The sequence below is a fragment of the Pristis pectinata genome, chromosome 9, assembly GCF_009764475.1.
Source record: "Pristis pectinata isolate sPriPec2 chromosome 9, sPriPec2.1.pri, whole genome shotgun sequence".
Classification (NCBI taxonomy): Eukaryota; Metazoa; Chordata; class Chondrichthyes; order Rhinopristiformes; family Pristidae; genus Pristis; species Pristis pectinata.
Window position 1 is genome coordinate 3,484,463 of NC_067413.1, and position 12,868 is coordinate 3,497,330.

General features: G+C 52.7%; 1 protein-coding gene across 8 annotated transcripts in view; it reads right to left on the bottom strand.

Moving 5' to 3' along the window:
* LOC127574546 (zinc finger protein 521) overlaps nucleotides 1–12,868 on the bottom strand; it is a 491,122-nt gene that overhangs the window by 281,487 nt on the left and 196,767 nt on the right. For all 8 annotated transcript variants that reach the window (XM_052023609.1, XM_052023605.1, XM_052023603.1 and 5 more), the window contains one exon: nucleotides 1,261–4,595. In XM_052023609.1, coding sequence (XP_051879569.1) covers nucleotides 1,261–4,595 — 3,335 coding nt within the window. The remainder of the gene's footprint in view (nucleotides 1–1,260; nucleotides 4,596–12,868) is intronic.

Below are 12,868 nucleotides of genomic sequence, written 5' to 3' on the forward strand. Positions count from 1 at the left end.
GGCATTCATCATTGAGGACCCGGGACACGCCCTCTTCTCGTTACTACCACCAGCGAGGAGTCTGAAGACCCACACTCAACGATTCAGGAACAGCTTCTTCCCCTCCGCCATCAGATTTCTGAATGGTCCATGAACACTACCTCTTTTGCACTATTTATTTATTTTTGTAACTTATAGTAATCTTTATGCCTTTATGCCTTGCACTGTACTGCTGCCGCAAAACAACAAACTTCACGACATATGTCAGTGATAATAAACCTGACTCTGATTCTCGACCACCCCTGGCAGCATATTCCAGGCACCCACCACTCTCTGTGTAAGAAACTTGCTGCACACATCTATGAATTTACCCCTCTCACCTTAAATGCATGCCCTCTAGATATTTCAACCCAGGGAAAAAGATATCAGCTGTCTAGTCCATCTATGCCTCTCATAATTTGCTGAACTTCCATCAGATCTCCCCTCAGTCTCTGCTGCTGCAGAGAACAACAATCCAAGTTTGTCCAGCCTCCTATCTCTGCCCCTCATAATTTGTCTAAATCACGAGGGGCACGGATAGGGTGAATGCGCACAGTCTGTTTCCCAGGATTGCGGAATCAAAAGGGCACAGGTTCAAGGTGAGAGGGGGAGATTTAAAAGGTTCCTGAGGGGCAACTTGTTCACCCAGAGAGTGGTCAGTATATGGAACGAGCTGCCAGAGGAAGTGGGTGAGGCAGGTATGTTATCTTTTAAAAGGTACTTGGACAGGTACATGGATAGGAAAGGTTTAGAGGGATGTGGGCCAAATGCAGGCAAATGGGACCAGCTTAGATGGGAATCTTGGTCGGCATGGACAAGTTGGGCCGAAGGGCCTGTTTCCTTGCTGTATGACTCTCCTTATAGCTCATACCCTCTAATCCAGGCAGCATCCTGGTGAACCTCTTCTGCACTCTGTCTAAAGCCTCTATGTCCTTTTTTAAGATATCTTTATTAGTCACACGTACATCGAAACACACAGTGAAATGCATCTTTTAGCATAGGGTGTTCTGGGGGCAGCCCGCAAGTGTCGCCACACTTCCGGCGCCGACATAGCATGGCCACAACTTCCTAACCTGTATGCCTTTGGAATGTGGGAGGAAACCGGAGCACCCGGAGGAAACCCATGTAGACATGGGGAGAACGTATAAACTCCTGCCAGACAGCGGCCGGTCATGCTAACCGCTACACCACAGCCCCGCCCTCCCCACGCACAGCGCCCGTTCCCCTCGCTGCGATGGTTACCTCCTCCGGCTGCGCCGGGCTGACTTTGGGCATGGGCGACACCTGGGGGGTCTTCGGCCGGCTGTTGGTGTCGGGCGCCAGGTCGGGGTGGACGGCCAGCGTGTGGTTCTGCAGCTCGCCCTCGCTCTCGAACTTCACGTTGCAGCTGGTGCACCGGCTCTTGGGGGCCACCCCCTTCCCCTGCCCGGGGCTCTGGCTCTGGTTGGAGGCCGGCTGGCTCCCGTTGACGCTGGCGCCTCCGGGCGCAGGGCTGGCCCGTTTGCTGCCGTTGACGCAGGAGTTGCAGAGGCCATAGGGCAGCCCGTTGATGTCCAACTTCACCAGGTCCTGCCTGGAATGGAACTCCTTCAGGCAAGATGCGCACTTGTAGAGCTTCGGCAGGGCTTGCCCGCGTTGGACCTGCTGCCCCCCCGAGGCACTGCCTGTTTTCTGCATGTGGAAGGTCCCGTGGATCTTCAGCTCCAGGGTGGAGGTGACCGTCTGCATGCAGACCACGCAGCGGAAGCCGGTCAGGGAGTTCCTGAGGTCGGGATGCATCTGGCAGTGCTCCAGGAACTCCTCCTCCGACTGCAGGGGCATCTTGCAGATGCGGCAGGTGCCCGTGTCCAGGCTCTTGCTGTGCGTCACCTTGTGCTCGGTGAGGGTGAGGAGGGAGGGGAACCTCTCGCCGCAGATGGGGCACATGTAGTGCTTGACCGGCCCCAGGTGGGTCTGGGTGTGCTCCCTCAGCCCGCTCTCCGAGAAGAAGGTCCTCGAGCAGACGTTGCACTTGTGGCTGCCCTTGATGAGCTCGGCCTTCTGCTTGACCATGGCGCTCTCGCCGGGCCGGATGTTGTGGTCCCTCAGCTGGTGGTTCTGCAGCAGTGAGTCCATGGTGTAGGCCGCCCCGCAGATGTCGCAGGCGTACATGGTCTCCGAGGCGTCCAGGTCCTCCTCGCTGCCGTCCCGGCTGTTGTGGACCTCCCGGTGGTTGGCCAGGATGGTCTGCAGCTCCGCCGCTGTCGCTTCCTCCTTGTGCAGCGGCTCGGAGGCTCCGTTGGCGGCGCAGCCCGGCGCCCGTCCCTCAAAGACACAATGCTTCTCCCTCAGGTGCTTCTCCAGCAGGATGATGGCGTGGAAGGCTTTGCTGCAGAACTTGCAGTTGTACTTCTTGCTGTGGCTGGTGATGTGGCACTGGAGCTCCACCTCAGTGCCGAAGACCTCGCCACAGAAGATGCACTTGTGCACCTTGCCCCGGTGCTCCAGGTGGTTGAGCTTGACGTGCAGCTGCAGGTCGGCCTCGCTGGGGAAGTCCCAGTTGCAGGAGGTGCAGCGGTAGACCTTCTTCTCGTTGCTGTGCTTGACGGCAAGGTGCAGCTGGATGGAGACCTTGGAGTCGAAGATCTCCTGGCACAGGGTGCAGCGGAAGAAGACGAAGGTGTGCATGTCCAGCAGGTGCTTCTGCAGGTCGTCGACCGAGGTGAACTGCTTGTCGCAGCTCTCGCAGATGTAGTAGGTGGAGGTGATGGTGAAGTGGACTGTGACATGCTTGAGGAGTGCCTCGTGGGATGGGAACTCCTTGTTGCACTGGGGGCAGGCCAGCTTCCTCTGGACGGCGCCCAGGTGGGTCTTCAGGTGGGCCTGGAAGCCCTCCGAGGAGGTGAACTTGGCGGTGCACTGGTTGCAGGAGTACTCGCCCTGGATCTGGGACCCTCCCTGCCCCATCTTGACGGGACCTTGTTCCAAGCTGGCGGGCGACAGGGGGCTGGACCTGCGGCTGCCGTTGTTGTAGTTGAGGGCCAGCGGCACGTTCTTGTGGTTCTCCTTCACGTGCTTGTTGAGCTTGAGGACGCTGTTGAAGATGGGCGAGTTGGTGCAGTAGGGGCAGGAGTATATCTCCATCACGGGCTCCTTGGGCGCCCCCAGCAGGGGCGAGTCGTAGCCCGGGGCCGGGCCAGCCTCGGCGTGGACCTGCTGGACGTGTTCCTCCAGCGAGGTCTCAGTCAGGAAGCCCATCAGGCAGTGGGGGCAGAAGAAGGCATTGCTGTCCTTGGACGCTGAGCTGGCGCCAAAGCTGTGGCAGCAGCGGATGTGCTCCTGTAGGCTGTTGAGGTCACTGGGCACCTCTGGGCAGAAGTTACACTGGTAGACGGCGGCGGCGGAGGCCAGGGGTTCCCGCTCGCCCTCGTGGGCTTGCCGGAGGTGCTCATTGAGGTTGTAGAGGGAGGGCAGGCTCTCCAGGCACAGCTGGCAGGTGTGCATCTGCTCCGGCTTGTCCAGGTGCATGGTCTTCAGGTGGATCTGCAGCACGGCCAGGCTGCTGAACACCTGCTTGGTGCAGTGCACGCAGGTGTAGCTCACCTTGGGCTGCTTGAGGAGTGGGGCCGCCCCTTCCGCGGGTTGCTGGGGACCCCTCTTCTTGGCCCGCTGCTTGGGCGGCTGGGAGGAGACGTCCAGCAGGGTGGAGCTGTCGACGGAGAGGTTGGAGTCCGGGGTGGTGCTGGAGACGGAAGTGTAGCCCACCGTCACCAGGGAGGGGCTGTCGCTGTGGTTGCTGGGCTCGGGCCTCTGGTGGGCGTCCATGTGGGCGTACAGCTCCTCAGCCGAGAGGAAGCGCTCGGAGCAGACGCTGCAGCGGGGCGGCTTGTCCCTCCCGTGGGCCCGGTCAGCATGGGCCAGCAGGGCGCTCTCCTCGGCGAAGAGCTCCGAGCAGCAGACGCACTGGAAGGCCGCCCGGTCCTCGGTGGGCGAGCAGTCCGGGTGGCACTCGCCGATGTGCCGCTGCAGCTCCTCGGGCAGGTCGAAGCCCTCCTCGCACTGGCTGCACTTGCGGGCCTCCGGGAGCTTCCAGTCACCCAGGCGGGAGAGGGCGGAGGGGGCCGCTGGCGAGTCCTTGGCCTTCTCGTGCACCTGCATGTGCCCGTTGAGGGAGCTGGAGGTGAGGAAGCCCCGGCGGCAGACGGCGCACTTGTAGGGCTTGCTGGAGGTGTGTGTCTTGAGGTGGATCTTGAGGTGGTCGCTGCGGGAGAAGGCGGCCTCGCACTCGCTGCAGTGGTACTTCTTGTCGCCGGTGTGCAGCTTGACGTGGCGGTCGCGGCTGCGCTTGTGCTTGAAGAGGCGGCTGCAGAAGGTGCAGCGGAAGGGCAGCTTGTCGCTGTGTGTTTGCTCGTGGTGCTTCAGGTAGCTGAGGCGGCTGAAGGACTTCTCGCAGAACTGGCAGGGGTAGGGCAGCCCCGCCCCTCCTTCCTCCTCGCCCACCTCGCAGACGTCGCCGTGACCCGGGGAGCCCTGGTCCTTGCTGGACGGAGAGGAGGGAGGCCAGGAGCACGAGGGGTCATCCTCCGCGTCCGGTCCGTCTGCAAGGAAGAGGAGAGAGGCGGTCAGTGCCCGTGGTCGCTCGTTCCCCACTGGACCAGTGACCCTTGACCCCACTGGACCAGTGACCCTTGACCCCACTGCACCAATGACCCCCACCATCCAATACCAGTGACTCTTGACACCACTGTAGCAGTGACCCTCGACCTCACTGGACCAGTGACCCTCGACCTCAATGTACCAGTAACCCTCGACCCCACTGGACTAGTGACCCTCGACCCCACTGGACCAGTGACCCTTGCCTCCTCCCACCCTCCATTTGGCCCATTGTGTCCAGACGTTGAGGAGGCATTTAGACAGACCCATGAGTGAGCAGGGGATGGAGGGATACGGACCACGTGTGAGCAGATGGGATTAGTTAGATAGGCATCATGGTCGGTACAGACGTGGTGGGCCGAAGGGCCTGTTCCTGTGCTGTACTGTTCTGTGTTTTAATTAAGGAGAGTAATTAAAAGGTATTAAGATGCTGGAGGAACTCAGCGGGTCGGGCGGCATCTGTGGAGGGAAATGGACAGTCAACGTTTTGGGTCGAGACCTCTCATCTGAGTCCTCCAGCATCTTGTGTGTTGCTCCAGATTCCAACATCTGCCGTCTCTTGTGTCTCCTGGGCATAAGGGGGAGCTGGATAAACAGGCAAGGGAGAGAGGGAGGTGGAGAGGGGCAGCAAGACGTTTGTGTAACATAGAAGGACCTTTTGGGCTGAATGGCCTCGGACCTAAGTTCCAAGAACTGTCAATAAGGACATCCAGCGTTCCTCACAGGGTGGATTCAGCTGATGGTGACGAGTCCGGGCACCCCACCGGTGGAACCGACAGGTCATTGGCAGCAGGTCAGGCACAGTGGGAGCAGGATCACATCGTAATAAACATGTGGGAGAACAGAAACACACCCACACACTACACACCACACACTACACACCACACACCACACCACACCACACACTACACACCACACACCACACACACTACACACTACACACCACACACACCACACCACACACTACACACCACACACCACACACCACACCACACACTACACACCACACACCACACACTACACACCACACACACTACACACTACACACCACACACACCACACACCACACACTACACACCACACACACCACACACACACACCACAAACCACACACACCACACACCACACACCACACACACACACCACACACACCACACACCACACACCACACACACACCACACACCACACACACCACACACCAACCACACACACACCACACACACCACACACACACCACACACACACCACACACCACACACACACCACACACACACCACACACCATACACACCACACACACCACACACACACCACACACCACACACACCACACACACCACACACCATACACACCACACACACACCACACACACCACACACACACCACACACCACACACACCACACACACACCACACACACACCACACACACACCACACACACACCACACACCACACACACACCATACACACCACACACACACCACACACACACACACACACCACACACACACCACACACACACCACACACCATACACACCACACACACACCACACACACACCACACACCACACACACCACACACACACACCACACACCACACACACACCACACACCACACACACCACACACACACCACACACCACGCACACCACACACACACCACACACACACACACCACACACCACACACACACCACACACACCACACACCACGCACACCACACACACACCACACACCATACACACCACACACACACCACACACCACACACACACCACACACACCACACACCACACACACACCACACACATACCACACACACACCACACACCATACACACCACACACACCAGACACACACCACACACCACACACACCATACACACCACACACACACCACACACACCACACACACCACACACACCACACACACACCACACACACACACCACACACACACCACACACACCACACACACACCACACCACACACACACCACACACCATACACACCACACACACCACACACACACACACACACACACACACACACACACACACACACACACACACACACACACACACCACCAGGTTCAGGAACAGCTACTTCCCTTCAACCATTCGGTTCTTGAACCAACCAGCACAACCCCAATCACTAGTTTAGCAACACTACGACCACTTTGATCACTTTGCACTAAAATGGACCTTGGTTTTTTGTTCTAATTGTTTTTTCTTGTAAATATTGTGTATAATTTCTGTTTTTCTTGTGAATGCTGCTTATCTGATGCTCGGTGCCTGTGATGCTGCTGCAAGTAAGTTTTTCATTGCACCTGTGCACACATGTACGTGCTTGTGACAGTAAACTCGACTCTGATTCATTCGCGCTAATACACACACACAAACACATTCTCAACCACTAACACTAACATTCACACATACATCGTTCATCCATGGACTCTGCCTACACTTCTCACTGCCTCGGTAAAGCAGCCAACGTAATCAAAGACCCCACCTACCCCAGGGTAGACCACAGCCATAACATAGGGTGCAGAAGAGGTTCATCAGGATGCTGCCTGGATTGGAGAGTATTAGCTGAAAGGAAAGGTTGGACAAACTTGGGTTGTTTTCTCTGGAGCGTTGGAGGCTGAGGGGAGACCTGATAGAAGTTTGTAAAATTATGAGAGGCACAGATAGAGTAGGCAGACAGAGTCATTTTCCCAGGGTGGAAATGTCAAATACTAGAGTGCACAGGTTGAAGGTGAGAGGGGGGCAGTTTAAAGGAGATGAGCGGGGCAAGTTTTTTACATAGAGAGTGGTGGGTGCCTGGAATGTGCTGCCAGGGGTGGTGGGGAGGTGGCTATGATAGAGGCGTTTAAGAAGTATTTAGACAGACACATGAACAGACAGGGGATGGAGGGATATGGATCATGCGCAGGGAGATAGGATCAGTTAGATTGGCATCATGTTCAGCACAGACATGGTGGGCTGAAGGGCCTGTTCCTGTGCTGTTCTATGTTTCTAATGAACAGCTAATATGCCCATAGTCACATCATTGGGCGTCTGCATTTCCTGCAACACTGAACATATCCCAAAGGCCATGACACCTTTTATAATGTTGTGAAAGAGACCTGGTGCCATAGCAATGCAGGGTTTTGTTTCTACAGGCTGAGATTTTAACCAACTGCTCCTTCTGACATCGCTCCAACTCATCACAGAGCTCTCCCTCTTCAAAAGCCTTCACAATATTCATCTTATCAACTTCTTAAAGAATCTTCACAATACCCTTCTTACCAGCCAAACTGTGGCTCCTAATTACTCCCCTGAAGGTCCATCAGTTATCCATATTAGATTAGGGCAAGGCCATTCCGCCCCTTGAGCCCATTCTATGGTTCAATGAAATCATGGCTGATTTCCATCTGCTGCATCCACCACCTTTGCTTGCTGTCCCTTGACAAACCTCCCTAACAAAAACTTATCGATCTCTGTCTTGAAAGCTCCAATTACTCTAGCAACCACAGCCCTTTGGGGCAGAGAATTCTACATTTCTACGGCTCTGTGTGAATAAGTGTTTCTTGATGTCTCCCCTGAATGGTCCATCACGAACATTAACACTCTGCTCCACGCAGCCCACCTTCCTCCAGAGGAAATAGTTTCTCTGCATTTACCCAATCAAATCCTCTTCTGATTTTAAACGGGTTAGCAGAGGACCAGGGGCCTGCACACCTGGAAACCTGTACAAACCCAGCACAGCTCACTGAACCTCATGCACTGACACCGTGAGCCCCTGTGTGTCTTACACTGAAGAGTGCCTGCTCCAGTGTTCAAACTGTAGTCACACACACACACACACACAGACCACAGACACACACACAGACACACAAACACAGACACATACACACACACACCACACACATACACACACAGACACACAAACACAGAGATACACACACAGACGCACACACACACAGATGCACACACAAACACACACAGAGGCATGCACAGCACACAGACACACACACAAACACACAGACAGACTCAGACACACAGACACAGACATACACACATACAGACATACACACACAGACACACACACACAGACACACACACACAGAGACACAGACACACACACACACACACACAAAGATCAGATAAAAACATAAGAAACAGAGCAGGAGTAGGCCATTTGGCCCCTCTTCACAACTCCACCACGCAATACTATCACATCTGATATTTCAGCACTACTTTCCTGCACTAATCCCATATCCCTTGATTCCCTCAATACTCAAACCCCTACCGACCTCTGATTGAATACACTCAGTGACAGAGCCTCTCTTGGGTGAAGGATCCCAGTGACACACCACCCTCCACAGATGACAGCGACATCGCTTGCTCTGACCCAAATGTAACACCCTGCCGGCTGGGCCCCTCTTCAGTGATGTGTGGATGACATGGAGATTTACCAGGATGTTGCTAGATTGGAGAGCATGTCTTATGAGGATAGGTTGAGTGAGTTAGGGCCTTTCTCTTTGGAGCAAAGGAGGATGAGAGGTGTACAAGATGATAAGAAGCATAGATCGAGTGGACAGTCAGAGACTTTTTCCCAGGGTAACAATGGCTAACACGAGGGGACATAATTTTAAGGTGATTGGAGGAAGGTCTAAGGGGGATGTCAGGGGTAAGTTTTTTACACAGAAAGTGGTGGGTGTGTGGAACGCACTGCCGGCAGAGGTTGTGGGGGAAGATACATTAGGGACACTTAAGGGACTCTTAGACACATGAATGATAGAAAAATGGGGGGCTATGTGGGAGAGAAGGGTTAGATAGATCTTAGAGCAGAATAAAATGCCGGCACAACATTGTGGGCCGAAGTGCCTGCACTGTACTGTAGCGTTCGATGTTCTATGTTGAAGGCTAGCGTTTATTGGCCAGTCCTAATTGCCCCTCACCAGTAAAGAATCAACAACTGAGGTATCAGGAGTCACACACACACACACACACACACACACACACACACACACACACACACACACACACACACACACACACACACACACACACACACACACACACACACACACACACAAGCAGGTGTAAAGAGGGCAGGTTCCCTCTCGGACCCTAATGAATCAGATGTGTTTTCACAACAATCCAGTTATTTCACCGTTACTGAGACTGGCTATTTCATTCCAGATTTATTTCAACTTATATTCCCCAGCTGTGTTTTTTGGATTCAAATCCCTACCTAAGGAACCTCTGAAAACTAACTTAATCACCCAGCAACTGCACTCCTTCCCACAGACGGCCAGGTAGGACAGATCATAGGGAACGTGGTAAAGAAAGGGTTGCACTCTACTATCGGTTACATCATCAATTCATTAGATAACCTGCTGCCCAGCAGATCTGGTCAACCCTACTTGTAAAAGAAAGGCAAGGACAATGCATGTTCTCCCCAGAACTGAGAAGGTTAAGGGGGAGATAGAATTGGGGTGTAGAAAATAACAAAGAAGGTAAAAACAGGTCCTGATGCAGGGCCTCGACCTGAAACATCACCTATCCCCCTCTCCACAGACAAAGTGGTCGAGGCAGGTACAATAACAACATTTAAAAGACATTTGGACAGGTCCGTGGATTGGAAGGTTTAGAGGGATATGGGTCAAATGGGACCAGTTTAGATGTGCACCTTGGTCAGCACAGACAGGTTGGACTGAAGGGCCTGTTTCCATGCTGTACTGGTATTGGTATTGGCTTATTACTGTCACTTGTACCGAGGTACAGTGAAAAACTCGTCTTACAAACCGATCGTACAGGTCAATTCATTACACAGTGCAGTTACATTGGGTTAGTACAGAGTGCATTGATGTAGCACAGGTAAAAACAATAACAGTACAGAGTAAAGTGTCACAGCTACAGAGTGCAGTGCAATAAGGTGCAAGGTCACAACAAGGTAGATCGTGAAGTCATAGTCCATCTCTCTGTGACACGATAACTATAGAACATAGAACAGTACAGCACAGGAACAGGCCCTTCTGCCCACAATGTCTGTGCCGAATACGATGCCAAATTGAACTAAATCCCTTCTGCCTGCACGTGATCCACATCCCTCCACTCCCTGCACATTCATGTGTCTATTTAACAGGCTCTTGAACGCTGCTATTGTACCTGCTTCGAGTTCCACCCCTGGCAGCTTGTTCTTACTACGATGCCTGAACTACTGATTTCCTTCAGCAGTTAGTTTTTTTTTCCAGATTCCAGCATCTCTTGTGTCTCCAGAACAGTGAAGGGTTTGGATGGAGTGGTCAGAGTGCAGAGGCTTAAAGTGAGCGGGAAGCTGGTGAAGGAGCTGGGGAGCAGCTCTCCCTCGAAGAGCTGGCCCAGGTGTGGTGGACCGAATGGCCTCCTTTTCTGCTGTGTGGTGTCATAGAATCATACAGCACGGAAACAACTCGTCCATGCCAACCATGGTGCCCACCAAGCTAACCCTACTTGCCTATCTTTGGCCCATATCCCTCAAAACCTTCCCTATCCATGGACTTTACCAAATGTCTTTCTAATGTTGATATTGCACCTGCTTCAACCACTTCCTCCGACAGCTCGTTCCATATACTCACCACCCTCTGGGTGAAAAAGTTGCCCCTCAGGTCCCTTTTAAATCTCTCCCCTCTCACCCCCTGTGCGCTCTTGTTTTAAACTCCCCAATCCTGGGAAAAAGACTGCGCGCATTCACCCTATCTACACCCCTCATGATTTTATACACCTCTATAAGGACTCCCCTCAATCTTCTACGCTCCAAGGAATAAAGTCCCAACCTGCCCAACCTCTCCCTGTAACCCAGTCCCTTGAGTCCTGGAGGCATCCTTGTAAATCTTCTCTGCATTCCTTCCATTTTAATAATGCCATAGAGTTGTACAGCATGGAAAAAGGCTCTTGAGCCCATACGTGTCCATGCCGACCAAGATGTATATTCAAGCTAATCCCATTTCCCAGCACTTGGCCCATATCCCTCTAAACTATTAAACCTTTCACCTCAAACCTTAAAACTATGTCCTCTAGTTTTCGATTCCCCAAACCTGGAAAAAAGACCGCCTGCCCTATCTATGCCCCTCACATGTTTTTATACACCTCTGTGAGATCACCCCGTGATGCCTTTCCTCTAACAGGGTGACCCAAACGGTACACAACACTCCAAGTAGTGGCCTGCCTCAAACAAAATGGCCCTGTGAAAGGTGCGATTGCAGAAGAGTTAACCCTTGGTTCTGATGCACCACTTACATCACCCAGTAAAGAGGCTAACAGAACCAGTGAAGCAATCACTGGTGTGTAACTGAAGACTATGATAAGACCGTATCTATCTCATGAAGTTCAATTAATTAAGATTAATGGTTCTAATTGTTTCCTTATACCTTGGAATTATCATTTTCAAATAAAATCCCTAATTCACACAAAATGAATCATTTTTAATGGTTTCTGTGATGGCAGATTTTGAAAATCCTCAGTAATATATAAGTGCGGTCTCCCTTCGCCAATACTCAATGCAAAAATTTCTCTGCTCATCATTGCGCAGAGTAAGAACAAAAAGATTAGAAGCAATTTTTTTAACCAGGGCTGGATGTTTATCCCTGCCCATGGTGCCTCAGACCAAGTAACTTTCAAGCTCTTACCTAGAATGTGACAACTGGTATGGTATAGGTTTATTATTGTCACTTGTACCGAGGTACAGTGAAAAACTTGTCTTACAAACCGATCGTACAGGTCAATTCATTACACAGTGCAGTTACATTGGGTTAGTACAGAGTGCATTGATGTAGTACAGGTAAAAACAATAACAGTACAGAGTAAAGTGTCACAGCTACAGAGAAAGTGCAGTGCAATAAGGTGCAAAGTCACAACAAGGTAGATCGTGAGGTCATAGTCCATCTCATTGTAGAAGGGAACCGTTCAACAGTCTTATCACAGTGGGGCAGAAGCTGTCCTTGAGCCTGGTGGTACGTGCCCTCAGGCTCCTGTATCTTCTACCCGATGGAAGAGGAGAGAAGGGAGAATGTCCCGGGTGGGTGGGGTCTTTGATTATGCTGGCTGCTTCACCAAGACAATGAGAGGTAAAGACAGAGCCCAAGGAGGGGAGGCTCCACGTCTTTTTACCACCAAGAAGGGCAAGGACAGCAGTTGCAGGGGGACGCCACCACCCACAGGTTCCCCTTGAAATCATGCGCCATCTTGACTT